Source organism: Heptranchias perlo, chromosome 30 (assembly GCF_035084215.1).
Source record: "Heptranchias perlo isolate sHepPer1 chromosome 30, sHepPer1.hap1, whole genome shotgun sequence".
Lineage (NCBI taxonomy): Eukaryota > Metazoa > Chordata > Chondrichthyes > Hexanchiformes > Hexanchidae > Heptranchias > Heptranchias perlo.
Genome location: NC_090354.1, coordinates 14625501 through 14644049, shown reverse-complemented (window position 1 = coordinate 14644049; position 18549 = coordinate 14625501). Strand labels below are relative to the sequence as shown.

At 41.0% G+C, this 18549-nt stretch overlaps 1 protein-coding gene across 6 annotated transcripts in view; it reads left to right on the top strand.

The window, feature by feature from the left end:
- The window catches only part of LOC137299941 (acyl-CoA-binding domain-containing protein 4-like), a 71641-nt gene that overhangs the window by 30720 nt on the left and 22372 nt on the right, over positions 1–18549 (top strand). For 4 of the 6 annotated variants that reach the window (XM_067968952.1, XM_067968951.1, XM_067968957.1 and 1 more), the window contains 3 exons: positions 1146–1252; positions 3531–3813; positions 11923–12122. In XM_067968952.1, coding sequence (XP_067825053.1) covers positions 1146–1252; positions 3531–3813; positions 11923–12122 — 590 coding nt within the window. The remainder of the gene's footprint in view (positions 1–1145; positions 1253–3530; positions 3814–11922; positions 12123–18549) is intronic. The other 2 variants (XM_067968956.1, XM_067968953.1) reach the window with 1 other exon arrangement.

Genomic DNA, 18549 nt, shown 5'->3' with positions numbered 1-18549 from the left:
AAATTCAGATATAAAACTAACCACCACGTGATGAACTGAGATTGGCAAAGAAAGTATTAGACTACAAGAAATCTATAACTTGCCGAGTTGACAATTTAGCACAATTCCTTCAAGTCTTTCAGTGGTCTCACCAACTACTGAGCTCAAATTCATAAAATACCCAGGCTTGTTACAGCTGTCTGCATCCTGTTAGTGTGGCACTAAATATACCAAAACAGCCTTGTTTGTTGTATGGTAAAATATGCATTAAACTTACAAATCTTCGTTTCAATTCCAAAAAGTCCTAAAAATGGCACAGTGGATGGAGTTGGAATAGATTGTCATTATTGATATTGTTGATTGAACTTACTGATCTAGAAAGAAACGAGGTCCATTACTTGTGTTCATCTCCACTTTTGCTGCTATGGAACCTCATTATCCCAGGGAGAACAGTTTAAATGACTTTTTTTTGTTTACTTCAAGACCATTAATACAAGCTCAGCTGTGAAAGTCCTGAAATGGATGCCCGTGTATTTGTTTTAATTCTCTTACATTTTTACGAATAATTGTAAATCCTAACATGTACACAGTACCAGTAATACGTGAAACTTTTGAAAGACTTAGGTGTCATTTAAAGCAATTCTCCGTTCTGCAAGAAAACTGGATTTACCTGTGTTCTGGATGAGGCTCACAAATTCCCCACAGTGACAGTCCGTTTGGTCAGAAAATCTGACTTTGTGAGGTACCCTGCGTGAAGGTTCCATGTACAAAGGGTACATTCCTTTCTTGCAAAATGGCTGTCACCGTATTCGTGCCTTGTTTCCTCACGAATTGAGAGACACGGGAAATCCGTTGCAAGTACTGGAAAACTGTTTTTTTCACATTTAAAATCATAGCTTGTTCTTTGAAGCATTGGATTCAATCTTCCTTTGACTTATGTAGAACTCAGTACCAGTCCTAACTTGGTACTTAGTCTTTAAAATGTGTATTATTCAGAAACCCAGGTGAAGGGTCATGATCCATGAGTGCAGAAGATGAAATAAATCTAGTACAGGTTAGGTGACACCAAGCATGTCATTTAAAAACCTGTAGATCGTTGGGTAAGAGATTTATTTTTGCTTCTTGTCAATTTTGATTTTTGGCAAATTTCGACTTTTGATTTTCAGACAGTGGCAAGAATTACCCGGTGGAAGTAGCTGAACCTAATCATTTCACAAGTGACTCAGAAAGTGAGGTGTTCTGCGATTCTATGGAAGAACTAGACCATGAGAAGGTAAGCTGTATTGATGGTAGATAAATTTCATTAAAATGAGGAATAAAACACGTATTTTGTTCTTTATAATTAGTTACAATTGAAAATTATTTTCAAATAAAAAAGGAAAATTGGTGGTTGTGATATAGTTCATTGCAGTACTGATTTGCTGAACCTGGGATCATCCCTGTAATCCCATAATTTCCCACAGATGGGAATTATTTCCTTTGAGCTGTGTGTCGCATAATCAGTTTATAACGAGTGGGAAGATGGCAGAGGGAACGTGCTTGGAGTGGAGAGAGACCTTGTTGAAAGTGGGTGAGAACATCCATTGCATACAACGCAGAGAAGAAATATTCTCCTGTAGTATGTTTCCTATTTCAGCCAGGTTCCCTAAGGGAGGTAAGTTTGCTTCCTTGAAGAGAGAGGACATAAGAGAGTGTGTCAGTTCATGCTGATCTTGCATGTGTCTAAGCGATTTAGAGCAGCATTTGAAGGGGCCTAGGAAGAGCTGCTCATTACATTACATAAAGTTCCTATCTATTCAGTAGGGTATGAGTTAACAAGCTAACGAATTGTGAACTAGATAAGGTTGTGGACATCTACATTCAAAATGTTGTCCAGGAGAATAGTAACAATGGCTTTTCTGAAGAACTATCTGACAACTGCAGCAGCAGAAGATTGGATTTCTGTTTCAAAGGCCTGGATACAATCACTCTCCAAGTTGTCGTTTCAGTTCAATTTACCTTCTGAATGAATATCTCCACAGTAGCCACGAGAGGGAGCAATTTGCTGTGGCAGCGCACTGAATCTTAAGAACTTCAGACATTCATCCCAACGAGCCCATTTCTTCCCTTTGCTATACACAGGCTGCCCTATAATGGGGACTGTTCATCCCACTCAGCTTCCTAAGAGAGGCAACCAACCACAAATAAATCTCCAGCATAAAGCTCTGAATTTTCTTTCCAAATCGCCAGAAGTAATTGATCAAACCTCCAGTATATTAAACCAACTTTACGACCTCATTTACACATATAAGCCGAGACTCGTGTTTGCATATTGAACTCACAGGCATTTTATATATGATTGAAAGATAAAGGGAGCCTGCTTGGAGCGGGGGGAAGAGAGATCTGTTGTGGGGGAACGACTGTTGCATGGAAGAAAAATAAACTATAGGGCTGATTTTAACATTCGGCATAGGGGAAAATGGGCAATACGGGCCGACCGCCCATTATACCCTTCCATTGATTTTTCTTCCACCTGATTTTCCCTTCCATTGAATCCGAAGTTTCAACCCCTATGATACTAATGACCAGCTCTTTTTTGTTTAAGATAGAAAAGCAGGGAGTGGGGGCCTGGGACAGAATATAAAAAGAACGAGGTAACAATGAGCCTACATTAAAACTTAATAAGATCTCAGTTAGAGCACTGTGCGCAGTATGGGCTCCGTACCATCGGAAGGATATTGAGACTTTAGAGAGAGGACAACACAGATTCACTAGGATGCTGCCTGGTCTGAAGAATTATAAATACAAAGAAAGACTCAAAGAAATGTGTCTTTTCTCATTAGAACAATGCAGATTATGGGACGGTATGATCGAAGTGTTAAAAATTATGAAAGGATTGGACAAGGTAGAGAGAAGCAAACTGTTTCCAGTAGTTGAGAGGTCAAGAACGAGGGGTCACAGATACAGGATTAAATTGTAGAGATTTAGAACAGAGGGCAGGAGAAACTTCTTCACACAGAGAGCTGTACGGTTGTGGAATTCACTTCCAGGGTTAGTGGTTGAGACAGAAACTATGTCAACATTGAAGATTAGATTGGATAGGTGGATGAAGGTAAAGGGGTTGATGGGATATGGAAATAGGGGGTGGATAAAAGTGATAAACGCTGACACGGGCTGGTTGGTGGTGTAACTTCTGTATATTTCTATGTGACATTGGGGAAGGCGAGTCATCGCAGGCCATTCTTGTCCTACCAATCAACTACTTTAGAATAGCCCAGTCCAGGAACAAATTATCCTCCTAGCCATAGGTGGGTCAAGGCCCAGGGGAAACATTTAGAGGGCTTATAAACATGAAAGAAAAAGGAGCGATCAAAAGGCTATTCAGACTACCAACCCCTCTGCTTCCAGTAGGCCAAGTACAATTTGCACAGTGATGGCATCTCTCCTGAGGAAGCTAAATAAGCACAGCTAAAACTTCAAAGAAGAGAGATTGCTGTGAAGTTCCTCCCTGATCCCAGAAGTTAATCACAAAAACTGGTCTGATGATAATCTTCCATGCTTTGTGTCTTCAGATTTCAGAAATTCAAAGCAGCAAAGGTATCTTGGAGAGTTCCCAAGATTCTTTCCATTTACAAGACGTTGAGTGCACACCATTATTCTGCAGTGTCGATGTTTCCACTTGTAAGCCAGATGGTTACCAGTTCACAACTGATGATTTACTTCAGAAGCAACTTGCGCAACCATGGGCAGCTGATGGTAGTGGAGGGACTACACTAGGTGGGGATAGTCGTAAGAAGAAAAAGACAACATTTGCAAGTCCGTTACCTGGATCTGATGGGTTAATCGAGGAAAAAGGTACGTGTGTGGCCACCACATACAGGGTTTGTACAATCAGCGGTATATAGAAGGGGTTAAAATGGGACTTGTTAACATTTGTGTAATAAAGGGATTTGTAATATGAACTAATGGGATTGTTATGAATTCGGGTCTGCCGCAGGTATCTACTCGGGTTCAGTGGGATCAGTCACTCCCTTCAGTGGTCCAGTTGACTGCTTTTTTACTGAAGTTGACTCCCACAGTCCTGTATCTGCTAGCATGGTAGCAAGACTTGGGAATGTAACGATGAAACTCCCTTGTGACCTGGACCAGATATCCATGTCTAAGCACACGTACTCCTTTAATCTATCCGAAAGCAGACTGAGTTAGCGTTAGGCGAGGCATCGTTTGATTCGATTACTAAACTGCTTCATTCCACTTGCAAAACACAGAGTATGATAAAAGTCATTTGGTACAATCAGTTCAACTTCTGTTCAAGTACCATCACAAAAATAAAGAACACACATATACCAGCCCACTTGGGGGTGGAGGGATTGGATTCTTACTGAACATATAAAGATGGATTTGTTCTGCTATCCCTCATGCCAACTGTGCAGAAGTTATAAGAAAGAAAGAGAGAACTTGCATTTATATAGTGCCTTTCATGACTTCAGGGCATCCCAAAGCACTTTACAGCCAAAGAAGTATTTTTGAAGTGTAGTCACATTGTAATGTAGGAAACGCGGCAGCCAATTTGCGCATAGCAAGGTCCCACAAACAGCAACATGATAATGACCAGATGATCTGGGGTTTTTTAGTGATGTTGGATGAGGGATAAATATTGGCCAGGACACTGGGAAGAGCTCCTCTTTTCTTCTTGTAAAACATCCCATGGCACTATTTCTGTCGCTGTTGTAATGTAGGAATGTAATCTATGAGTTATTTCTCCCTTGCAGCCTTTCTGCTGCTTTGGCTGACTTCTGATGTCTGTGTGGATTCTTAAAAACACCTCCCTTCAAAGACCTACAAAGACATTTGTCAACACCAAGTACTGGATGTCTCCTGAATAACCAGACATTGCCAGTGAATGGGCATTGCTTGGAAACTCTTCAAAACAATGGTCCAGCCCCAGTTAAAACACATCTCAACCCACTGTAGCAGAGCATGGGACTGTATCGAGCAACTAATCACTTTTAGGCAAGCTTCTGCTCAAAATGCACTTTAAGACAGCTCATGTCCTTTTTTATGGGGGATAAAATGGCCATAGAATCCTGAACCGTGACAAGGATGTTAAAAGCATTTGACTGCGGCTAGCCTGTGTAGCACAATGCAAAACTGCAACTTTCTCCAACCCAGTTATTGCTCTATTGACAATTATCTTCACTTCAGTGGTAGATTTTATTAATGTCTTGGTTGAAAGCATTTTTTTTAAGGTAGTTAAGCAATAGCATCCTATTGTTTAAGCTGTACACAGAAATAAACCAGCTTCTGTGCTGATTAATAGGTGAGAATTACTGGTGGCATAATTTAGATGCTATAAATATCCTGAACTGTTACCAATAGAGGGTATTTGTCAAATATGATGAAACTGGACTCTGTAAAAACCTATAGAAGAAGGAAAGAAAAACTTGCATTTATATAACTCCTTTCATGACCTCAGGACGTCCCAAAGCACTTTACAGTCAATGAAATATTTTTGAAATGTAGTCACTGTTGTAATGTAGGAAACACTGAAGCCAATGTGCACACAGCAAGCTCCCTCAAACAGCAATGTGATAATGACCAGATAATCTGTTTTAGTGATGTTGGTTGAGGGGTAAATATTTGCCAGGACACAGGGGAGAACTCCCCACTCTTTGAAATAGTGCCAACTGATCTTTTACGTCCACCTGAGAGGGCAGACGGAGTCTCGGTTTAACATCTCATCCGAATGACGGCACCTCTGACAGTGCAGCACTCCCTCAGTACTGTACTGGAGTGTCAGCCTGGATTTTGTGCTCAAGTCTCTGGAGTAAGCTGCTTTTACATTCCTTGCTTCCGAAGTGCAAGTCTCACACAGCTGACCGCAACCTGAAAGTAAACTTGCCGGGATTCGCGGCGGCTGGTGGCTGGAGAGACTGGGTGAAAATGGGCCTCCCAGTTGCAGGCCTTTGCAAATAACAAGAAGCTTCAGGCTGCAGTTAGCTGCATGTGGCCCATGTGTTGGGAACTGACACCCTAGCACAGGTCTTAGTGCACCTTAAAAGCAGCTTTAGCCACACCTAAGAGCAGTTGGAAGGGATGTAATGTTACATTGAAAGTAGGTTCCATATCATCACTTCAGTCTTCATTGACATTCTTTGGCATTTGGTGAAATCTGACTCGCTTGTTTTTAATTTGCACCTTATCTGTGAAACTTTATTCTGAGGAGAACAATCCATTGAACAGTATCACAATTACTTGAGTGTGCTGTGACTTGTGACATCCCAATAGCAGATGGGACAAATGTGCTATCCCCAATTTAGAGACACAGGACTCGTACCTTGTGTGCCTGTTTTATTGTTTTTGTTTCCTGCTTGTATTGTGATGGCAAAGGTCACAGAACGATCGAGTAATTGTGAAATGGTTCATTAAACAAGGCTTGGCCTATTCTTATTCAAACTTCCATTATGACAGCAGCAAACTCCTTGGTGGATGAAAGGTTCGTTCTCATCTGGTAAATTGTCCTGGGAGCAGAGCTCAACAATGTGTCTAGTGACAACAATGTTGTTTCTACGTCATTAATTGCGTGGTATTACAATATTTTTTTTATTGAACATAAAGGTTATGCATGCAAAATAAATTGAAAAGCATACACTCAGCAGTAACTGCTATAGCACGCATTTAACCCATGAGGGTTAAAAAGGTTTGCTTTGCAGCAGTTTATGAAGTAGTCTGAGCCTACAACAAAACACATTGAGACAATAACAGCTCCTTTAAATGTAATTTTAAACCAGAACAGATGAGCCTCCTGTGTGTTATTATACTATTACTACACTGAAATTAAAGATAAAGTTTACTGATGTGCCAAAGAAATACCTACAAACTTGCTGGTACCACTCAATCACGCCTTGTTACCCTGATTTGGAACTGTTGATCAGAGGGAGCCTGGCAGAAGACAATTTATGTAGAACACCCCTTCAGGCGACTTTATGGAATTCTGCTCCAGTGCCAGCAAAAAGGGAGTGCAGCTCAGAGTGCTGTTCCCATTCCTGAGGCCACAGGAGCAGACAGGACGGGAGGAGCCCTACACAAAATGGCTGCCTCTAATCAGGAGTAACTGAGATACAACTCAATGGATAACACTTCTCATTTAATTTTAAAAGCGAGTAAGAAATATAAGTGCAAATAGGACTGAGTTGCCTGAGCTTTGTGGACCAAATTGCCAGGGCTCAAGGCCATTGAAATAGGCCGTGGGTTGCAGTTTGGACACCCTAACTGTAGGCAGTTTGTCTCTGACCTTCATTGTTTATTTTGGTGAGGAAAGGCAGCTTCCATTTTAACTCCAGCTATTTCATAACGGTATGAGATAAAACACAGAAACCTCCCCATGGCACTTGTAAAATGGTTGAGTTCCCTCTCACAGTTCATATCATTGGATTTCCTCTAGTGTATCGACCATTAATATTCATTCTCCATGTGAATTTATGATAAATTGTAACATTTAAATTTGACTGTTTTTGAAATCAGAATTTTTTGGAAATTGCTTCAGATCTTGGTTTCTATTCAGCTAACACTTCACTGAGTTTCAGTGATGTAGAAGAGATATTGCAGCTGCTTCTGATTACTGTTACAGATGGGCACGATAGTTTAGCAATGAGCCCTTAGTAAAAAATCAAACTGCTTCATTTGTTAACCAATTCAGCATAATATTTTTAAAAACACAACATTTTAGTTTCATTGAACAACATTGTGAATTGAGAATATTTCTATGTCTATAAATTTCTCTAATTCTGCATTATAATTAAGAATTTTTTTCGAGAAGCCTAGGTGAAGGCCAATGCTGCAATTCTTTTCAGAAATATTCACTGAAAAGAGGTACCTTTGTGCAAAATAAAAAGGGCTTGGGTTAAATATACTACACTGTGCATTAGAAATGCATATTTGGCTTCAATGAAGGCACAGCAAGTTTACTCAGGGAGTAGCTGATCCTTAGCCCCACGTTCAGCCCTCAGTTTGTGAAGAGTTATCTGATCTCAATTAGGGAAGTGGTTAGGGACTCTACAGTTAAACTAAACATCGGGAGGGGAAAATCAACCAGGGCTCCTGCTCCTAATGACTAATGGTCTCTCCTGGAAAGTGTGCACGTATATATATCGTGCAAGAAAACAATCTTCTTGATTGAGATGTTTAAATAGCCTGCTGACACTTAAGGCCCCAAATTCCTGGGCCTTTGGGGAGAAAAGGATGCAATTGTGGAGCAGTGATGACGTGCCAGCTGAAATTTGGGTCGGGACGCTGTTCTGCCCCTTATTTTGTGCTCTTCGACTGGAAGTGGGGTATTGTCAGAAGAGGAGCACTGGTGGGATGGTGTCATCTACTTGAAATCCTGCTACTTCCGTAACTATAGGCCCACATGCTGCAGGCATGTGTAGCATGTCAGAATCAGATCCTGAAGGAAATGTCACCCACAAGTGTTTAAAATGCCAATTATCCAACAGCAAGTTTGAATTTACTGAAAAACTTGTTTCGGGGTATCTTCGGCTGGTATACGTAGACATCTCAATCTCGTGACAAGGTGCTCTTCCCTCCACTGAAGTGGGTGTCCCAGTAGCAGCAGAAATGGTTCAGGTGCCCACACCCATAATGCAACTACACCTGACACTGGGATTTGGGATGGAATTAGGGGCACTCCAGACTGGTGGCCCGAAGTTACACCCTGCCAAGGATCTGCCACCATTGCACCTTGGCAGGAACTTCTAGCCTTTATTGTCTATGCTTACAAATGAAGAATGGCTACTTGGATGAGGTACCAGAGGGCACCTGGTGCCCAAGGAACTGTTGCCCGTCATGAATCAGTGCCTTCAGAAGAGGAGAAGAAAAAATTGTAGTGAGAAAATTAATTTTTAAAATGCACTTTTTTTTAAACCAAGGCCTGAAAGTTTCACTCCTTAAGTTGAGGATATTAATGGTGAGAAATAGAAGTTTTTCATACAGTGTTGATGTCAAACTCTCCTAAGTCAAGTATAGCATGAGTGAGCTAATAGATAAAGCTTCCTTTATCTGATTTACAAATCGGAATATTTTCTTAATGGTGTGAGACCAGGAGCTGTGGAGGAGCAAAGGGATTTTGATGTCCATGTACATAAATCAGTAAAATCTAGCACACAGGTGCAAAAAGTAATCAAAAAGGCTAATGGAATGTTGGCCTTTATCTCAAGGGGGCTAGAATACAAAGGGGAGGAAGTCAGGCTTCAGTTGCAGTTCAAGAGCCTTGGTCAGACCCAATTGGGAGTACTGCGTTCAGTTTTGCACACTGCACCTCAGGAAGGATATATTGACCTTGGAGGGGGTGCAGCGTAGATTCACCAGAATGATACCAAGGCTTAAAGGGTTAAATTATGAGGACAGGTTGCATCAATTTGGGTTGTATTCTCTTGAGTTTAGACAGTTGAGAGGTGATTTAATCAAAGTATTTTAAATGATTAAGGGATTCTATAGGGTAGATACAGAGAAACTATTTCCTCTGGTGGAGAATTCAGAACAAGAGGGCATAATCTTAAAATTAGAGCTAGAACATTTAGTAGTAAAATCAGCAAACACATTTTCACATAAAGGGTAGTGGAACTTTGGAACTCGTTCCCCCAAAAGGCTGTTTCTGTTTTCCATACCGACCATTGTTAAGGCTTCTCCAAGTTAGAATGCTATTTTAGTAGTTTGGATCAGTCCTTAAAAGAAACTAGTTGGACACTCCTCGTACTTGTTCCACTTTGGAGTCTGTGGGCTTAATTGTGAAATGGTGGCGGGTTGGCAATGGGGGGGGGGGTGAAGATACGCGTGGCAAACCCGAACAAAAAAAACTTACCTTTTCTGACGCGATTGCGATGTAACTGATGGTGATTAAAGTAGTTTCCAGGTTTAGCGCCTGGCAGCCAGCCTGATTGACAAGCTGGCTGCCGACAGGAGCTGCAATGCCGAGGCAGGGGGGAGGGAGAGAAAGAAAGAGAGAGAGAGAGAGAGAGAGAGACGTCATCCGGCGCTGTAACAGAGAGTGGAGGGTGCTGAAGATCGGGGGGGGGGGGCGGGGGGGAGGGGAAGATCGGAGAGAGAGACATCGGAGGCTTAGAGGGACATTGGAGAGCGAGACATCGGGGGGAGAGAGGGAGACATCGGACATCGGAGCAGAGTGGAAAGGTAGGTTTATTTTGTTTTTTAACTTTGTGCAATGGTTTTTTATTTAATTTATTTTGTTTATTTTTGCCTGATCCGGTACACCTGGCTTCACCAGGCATGAATTGGAAGCCATGGGAAAGCCGCCCAAGTGAGTTTAAAATCGTTTTAACTATCTACTCTGTCAGAAATAAAGTACCTTAAGAACCTCAATGAGGTACATTTGGTTCTTTAACTATCATCCCGCCGGCTTTAATTGCATTCGGGAAGCGCGCACGCACACAGGCACATCTGTGGGATACCCGGAAGTTGGGGCCGACTTCCTCACCCGCTCGGGATTTCCCCGATTTTCGCAGCCCCCAACGCACCCACAATTTCCTTTGAAAATCGGGGTCTGTGATTCTCCGCACCTGTAACCCGACTCTGTTTTACAGGCTACCGATGAGACAGCCAATGCAATGCTTTGTCTGTCACTCCAGCTGATCTGTCAGAAGCAGAGACCAGCTGGTGAGAGCAACGCTAGGAAGATTGATTTTATATTTTTGTGGGCACAAGGAACCTATGTTCAAAATTATGATAAAGAAGTTTTAATTTCTTTAAAACTGTACTAAGTTTAAAAAAAGAGTTGAGATTTAATTCTTTGCAGAATAGTACTCTTCTAGGGATGGGAGCAGAAGCACCAGTTAATGGGGGATTTCCTGTTTGGTGTTCATAGCAAAATCATAAACAGGAGTGTGTGGATGAGCTGCTAGTCCATGTATCAAAGGGCAACAGTGAAGAGCTCAACTGAAGGAGATGAGAATATGGAATTGCAGAGGCATCGAATTACAGAGGGAGTTGTAAGTGAGAGATTGAGAGTACAAGTTGACCTAACAAACTCAGACCTCACTGTGGATGCGCTATTTTTTAAAAATTCAGGATGTGTACTTTCAGTTCAGTATTGCCCAACCCTGTGCAACTGAATAGACTGTTGGGCTACTTCAGAGGGTGTCAACAAGCAACCACATAATATGGAACTGAAGCCTTATATAAGCCAGACCGAGTAGGGGTGGCAGGTTCCCTTCCTTAAAGGACATTAGTGAACCAGTTGAGTTTTCATGACGGCTTTATGGTGCCAGCCCACAAATTACCAAATCTATTGCATTCACTTTCATAGTTTGCCATGGTGGAATTTGAACTCATGACCACTGGATTGTTAGTTCAATATCATAACCACTACACTGCCGCAGCCACCTTGCTACAGTTATAAGAATATAAGAAAGCGCAGAACATGAGAGAGTTTTTTGGTTGCCCCAAATCTGCTCCTTCTGCCAATCATTTGCAATCAGTTTTATGTTTCTACCCACATGTTTACTGACCCAAAGGAAATCTGCAAAATTTCCCTTTGACTGCCAAAGATAGTAAGGAAAGCTCCACTATATTTATCTACATTTACAGCTCTGTTATATAACCCTGGCAACAACTTTCCACTGATGACATTTCCATGATGGCAGCAGTAACACAGGAGCTATTGTTGGGACCAGGCAGTATCTGATCATCTGTATCCAGAACCCTTAATCGCATTGCTCACCAGATACTTGTGTGGCTCCTTTTTTTGAAGGAGTTTAGCTTTTTGGACCTTTTTGCTAGGACTTTGATCCACAGATCCACTACTGTTGGGTAGTGAAGAGAGATGGAAATTCTCTGATCTCATTTGAGACTTGTTAGCTTTATACTTGCGTCCTCTAGTCCTGCGTTTCATTCGTATTTTGTTTTGACGGCTGCCGTACAAACTGTGTTGAAAGGTGTTTTTTGTTACAGCAGGCCTGCAGCAGGTCGAAGGTGGAAGCTCACAGAGTCCAAGAAACAGCCCTGGCAGCAGTACAGGGGACAGAGAACACAGTGAAAAGAGTACAATCAATCTCAATGACAAGATTGCGATGGTTCTTCTTCACCTACAGGAGGACATGCAGAATGTGTTACAGCGACTCAGTAGGCTGGAGGCCCTGACAACATCTCAGGTATGCAAAGAATTTTGATGGGACTTCGTACGTAAGGACCTTTTAAAGTCAGTTTGTATTGCCACTTTAACAACCCAGTTTTTTTGGGACGATTTTCTGGGTTAAATTTTTTGTGTAAAAAAAAGTGGGGTGGGGGGGAAATGGACCCCCAAAACCCAGATAAATTCAGAGAAAATTAGTTTTTAAAACAGTTTTTGTTTTGAATATGGTTAAAAATTAAGAAAACAAGCAAAAGAATTTTTAAAAAGGTACAGTCAAGCTATATGATAATTCATAATTATTTACGCAGTTCATGCACACCATGTTAAAGGAGCTCACCATCAGACTCTCTTTAACCCCGAGTTTGTTCTTTTTAAATTAAAAGTAAAAATGAAGAACCTATGTTTATTGTTGTCACTTACCTGCCTCTATGATGGTGAGATAATAAAAATTGTTGGAGTTATGCCTGGGAGTTAAAACCTGCTACCGTACTGACAGTATGTGGAGATGCCGGTGATGGACTGGACCTGCTTCTGTACTGACAGTAGACAGTGGTACCTATAACTGATCAATAATGAGTGCCGGCCAGCGGTGAAGTAACCTGGCCACTCCAGAAAGTACCAACTTTAGGCTTTGGGCAGATGAGCAACTGGAGGAGGGGAGTGAGACCCTCAGTAGAGGAAATGCCATCAAAAGGCGGATGAGCTAATCCTTGAATTAGCTAACGATCTGCAAGTACATAACAATGAAAGAGCAATCCGAAACACAACACCAGGGCTCATGTCACCGACTTAAGAAGAAATATCATCATGCATGATAAATAAAGAGATATGGAGGACAGTCATAGGAGTTCCGACGATTGTCAGCCGATGATGATGATACGCAGGGGAACAGTTGCAATTTTGCTTTTAGTAAACAATGCCTTAATGTGTGACCTGAGTCAACCTTTGATTGATTGCCTCAGTCTTTAGGGGACTATCAGTGCAGTAGCTGTGTCAGTGCACTGCAGTCCTTACTCCACAGCTAACTAGGAATGTAAGACTGACATTTCCTCTAGCATAAATAATATATACCTCACAGCAGTATCTAAAGATGATCCAGGTCCTCTTAAAAAAAAATCCAAATTTCACAGGCTATGTTTCTGTTCCTCTCTCGGGTCCAGAGATGCAGGTGTCACATCAGTGACCTTAGCAGTGAGTATAGCACCCAATGTGGTGCTGACATCATAGATGTAATGCGTGCATCTCCAGACCCGATTTTTGGTAAGAAAACAGTGGGAAATGTTGGGGTTTCTTTCTCAAATTCAAGAGGGAATCAGTTTTCACTGATTCACAACCCAAAAATGAAATTGGACATTTATCAGTGAAAATTGGTAAAAACCGAGTTAAAGGTCTCTATTTATGTAATAGCAGTTTATCAGTAAAATATTAAATGAGATGTTTCTTTACTACAAACTTAGTGCAGCAGTTTGCCCCATTCTTGAGATGTGAGACTATCTAATGGAACTCGTTTTGACCCTCTTGCCTAAGTTTGCTTCACATTATATTATGGCCAAAGTCCACTAGCCTAAGCTACTTTTATATTCGCACTTGCCTTGAGCTGGAGCCAGGGGTCTGTGAGCAGTCTCTCAGTGTTTACACTACTAAATCCAGCTCAGTCCTGTTGCCAGGATAATGGAGCTAGATTTAGTAGTGTAAAGACTGAGAGCAGGCTCACAGATGCCATTATCCTAGAATCCAACCTATAAAAACAGCTCCAGTTTGTTGCAACACCAAAGCTGCTTTGAAATGACCCAAACTGTGTTTGTGATTGGCCTATAGCTGATTTTAGCCTCTAAATAAGGATGTTTTTGCTCAGATTCAGGTGAGAGCAGGCTTGAATGAAATTATACAAATATCTTTTGTTTCACACTAAAAGTTCACTGAAATTATTAACTATAATTTAGGTGAAAGACTTGAATTAGAAGCAATTGGCAGATATTTGTTTAACTAATCCTAGATAGCTTCATAAATATCCCTCAATGCCTCACCTCCACCATCCAGCTTTGCAGGATTACCTTCGCCTGGTTCCATTATAACTTGGTGTTGTAAAATTGTTTACAATAACTCTCCGTAGCCAGCGCATCTCCAGCAGTGTCTTCTCTTCACTCCCCTGCACCATTCACCTCTGGCGTTTCCCAAGGATCGGTCCTTAGCCCTGTTTTCTACCTCCTCTACATGATGTCCCTTGGCAACATCGTCTGGAAGCACAGGGACAGTATCCACATGTAAGCTGTTGACCCCCAGCTCTATCTCTCCACCGCTGTTCTTGATCTCTCGACTGTCTCTGTGTACTGTCCGACTGCTTGTCCGACAAAGTAGGATAAGTAAGACCTTCCCCACCGCAAACTCTGTTCCTTTACCACTGAGACCACATATCCTCTCCATCACAAAGACTGCTTACTTCCACTTCCATAACATTAGGCCCTTCACCACTGAAACCCTGAAACATGCCTTTGTCACCTCTAGACACGACAAAATTGTAGACATGCTTTTAGATGAATATGCTGATGATTTCACCAGCTTAGTGACAGAGTTTAGCACCTGTATTTGATGGCCAGTTTCCAATTCTTAAACCATTCCTATAGTTGTCTTTTATTTAGGTATCGATTATGTGTGGAAAATATGAATGAGTTATGGAACAAAGCTCTTCTTTTAAATTTCAGGGTTAATCCCACACAGCCAGATTCCAGTGGTTCATTTTACACCCTGTGTGTAATTAATGCACCAAACAAGAGCACACGGTGCTTCTTTTAAGTTCTGTTTATACACTTGAATTTTGGACGTGTGTTAGCATAAGCAATTTGCTTCTCTGCATTCTGGCCCTCTTAACTCTGGAAAAAAAAAAGAATCCACTGTTATTGCAGTAAAAACCGTTGCTGGGAGCCGAGCATTTTAGTGCCTGGTTTAGTAAATATCGCAGGCAATAAGGGGCAGAAGCAGCCACGGGCAGATAGCTGTATAACTGATAGCCTTCTACTGAATGTGAATTACATTTAAACATTCAAGAAGGAAAATCTGAGGGAGAGCCCACTCTGAACTTCTCTCATGCAATTGCTGATGGCTGACACAAGCCATCAGCAATTGCAGAGGCCTGGGAACAAGCCAGACGCCATTACTTTGTGACCTACAAGGCCAGAGAGAAACTGAGGACATAATTGAGGGAGTTTAGCCTTCAATCATTTTTTTAAGAAATGGATTCCAAATTGTAATATAAATAAATAAAAATATAAACATTCTTAAAAAAAAATACATTCATAAGGAAAGATGAATATTTGAAGCAGGTTTGAAAATTGACTATCAGACTACTACGTGCATTTGCCAAAATGTGGATTTATGATGTACTTGTAAAACATTTCACTTGTAATCAAGCATGTCTTAATAAGTCCACTATTTAGCCCAGCACACCAGTTATACAGCAGGACTTGACTTCTTTTTTGTGTGTGTGGTACATTTAAGAACATAAGAAATAGGAGCAGGAGTAGGCCGTACGGCCTGTCGAGACTCCTCCCCCAATCAATCAGATCAGACCATCATCTTCAACCTCAACTCCACTTTCTGCCCGATTTACCAAGTATTGTGTTAAAATAATCTTTTGGTAGCATTTCAAAAATCCCTGTACTTTCTCCTTTTGTCCAGCTGGTGGCTGGTATCAGATAAAACAACTGATTACACCTCCAGCTGAAAGCTGACTGTTCATTCTCGCAGACATTTTATTTCATTCATTTTCGGAGGGTGCAAATTCTCCTTTTACAAGTCTTGCTATGTCCTGCAACCAAGAATACAGTGGGTGCTGTGCTTCCAGGCCTCAGTCAATGCCACTCTGAGCTGCCAGCTGAAAAGCAAATGAGGGACACTGGCAAGGACATTTGCTGAGTGCTTTCCCATAGTAGCACAACTATGATCAGGGACTCTGTAACATGGGAGCCCTGTTGGCATAGATACAGTGCGATGGTTCTCCAACGTACCTCCCTGTTAGCAGGTTGTAATTTTTCCTACCTGTTGGTTGGTAGTTGTGACTGATTCACTAGATGTACCTATTGAAGAACCCTACTACTTTAGAATATGTTTGTTAACCATTGTGTCATCAAATCACAGATTTTGCTATTGTCCATATAGAGTCAGATTGGTGACATTTGTCTTTGCCTAAAACAGCAATACACTCTGGGAAGCATAAATGTTTTTATCCTTTTCTATTTAAACACCTCCCTGGCTCTTTGGACCTCACTCTATGTTAATTAACACAGTAAAGTGTCAGTGCATAAATATCAATCATCTCAACTATTACTGCTTTTATGCTGTGATCGCTGAAAATGACTGATGATTCTTTCAATTCAGAATTTATTTAATTCAGGTTGAAAGAGTGGAAGGGTACTGAGCTTTTCAATTCCGGATAGTTTTTTTAAAAAATTCTTTTTGGATGTTACTTTAGTCAAGTAATTTAATTTCAGTATTTAGTGGCAACAATTTATGTATGGGGAGGTTTAATAAATCAACATATTTATGAAATACTGACACACACGACTGCTTTTAACTCAGACTGAATTACTTTTATTGTGCAATAAAACATATGGGATAAGATTGGAAAAAAAATACAGCATTACTAATATTAAATTGAGTGTCATAGCAAGGACTTCAGTATTTACATGTTCCAGTCATTATTAATTATGTAAGTATTACATGTAGAATAAATTTTGAATTATTTCTCATGTAATCGGCCCTGTAAAAATTCATACATAGTTTTCCCACCTCAGCTTTTTTTCCCCTTACTCTTTTCCAGAAGGCAGCGACTTATGCTGGGCTATAGTTCCACATTAGCAAGCAACTTTCCAGTATCTCACTCAAATGGTTAACAGGCTATCCGACCAAGGAGGGTCATCATAGTCGAGCCAGATCATATTCTCACCTGACATCTACATATGACACTTCCAGCATAGGCCACTAGATGGGGATCTGGAGCAGAAACATAAGCTAATACCGAGATGCCTTTAAAATCATTCTTTAGCTGATTTCCACCAATAAATCTCCCTATTTTTCAGTGTACTGTTAAAAAAAAATTATTTTTCCGGATTTTTACCTTTCAAAAGTCTGAATTCTCCTGCCCTTTGTGGGTCCTGAGATTCGTACCCATTGCACTGGTGAAGTCATGATGTATGCAAGCAACGCGTGCAATGACGTCCTTAACACATTGCAGGTGCATCCCAGGACTGACTTCCAGCGCCAAATTCTGGAGGTGAAGTCAGCTTGGGTAAATTCACTTGTTGATAGTGCTGGTCACATTGCTTAAAGCCTGTTTAATAAGTTTCCCCCTTGCTGCTTATGCTGAGTAAAGCAGCTAAAAACAGATGCAACATACATCCTTGAGGTCACCATCAGCTGAAACGTGACCAGTGAGAAAGTTGATCAGCGCATGAGGGGTATGGAATAACAGGGGATCTCGCACCAAGTCCTGTTCTCCCATCACCCCTGTGCTCGCTGACCTACATTGGCTCCCGGTCCGGGAACGCCTGAATTTTAATCACTCCACCATTGGCGGCCATGCCTTCTGCTGCTTAGGCCCTAAGCTCTGGAATCCCCTCCCTAAACCTCTCCGCCTCTCTATCTCTCTCTCCTCCTTTAAGACTCCTCCTGAAACTTTTGGTCACCTGTCCTAATGCCGCCTTCTGTGACTTGGTGTCAAATTTTGTTTGATAACGCTCCTGTGAAGCGTCTTGGGACGTTTTACTAGGTTAAAGGCGCTATATAAATGCAAGTTGTTGTTGTTGTTGGAGGCACAAGTACCTTTAAAAAAAGGACTTATGGAACTGCTAAAGAAGTCCATAAAAGTGTGTCTGTGAACTGTGTAAATAATTGTGAGTTGTAATTTAACTTAACAGTGCCTTGTTAGTCACTTGCATATTTTCTTGAGGTTTAGTGATATTCAAAATTAAAATTGATTTTCCCTGATTTCTTCTGAATTTACCATTGTTTTTGCAATCTGTTTTTTCCCCTGATTTCACAGCATTTCTGACTAATTCCTCAATGAAGTGAAACAAATTCTTATAAAATAAACTGGACAGATGCAGTCCAGTTCTTCATTTTAAACCTATGCATCTAAAAAAATCAGTCAAAATTATTGAGCAACGGGTAGGAAAATTTAACATGTGCTTGCAATAAAATGTAGCCTTTCACTATCACAGAAAATCTGTTTTTCAGGAAAGTTTCAACAATGCACTATAAATTCTCATAAAATAGTAATGAGATGGGGCCAGAAACTCAGAAACTAACCATTGGAATAGATATGCAGCTGTTCATTGATAATCTCATTCTCACAAACACACTTATTTTCAGCATTATCCTCTCATGGGTATATTATTGAGTTCTACGTCAACAAGCCAAGTAACACAAATTTGTTGTAGCCTGAGTAGTCT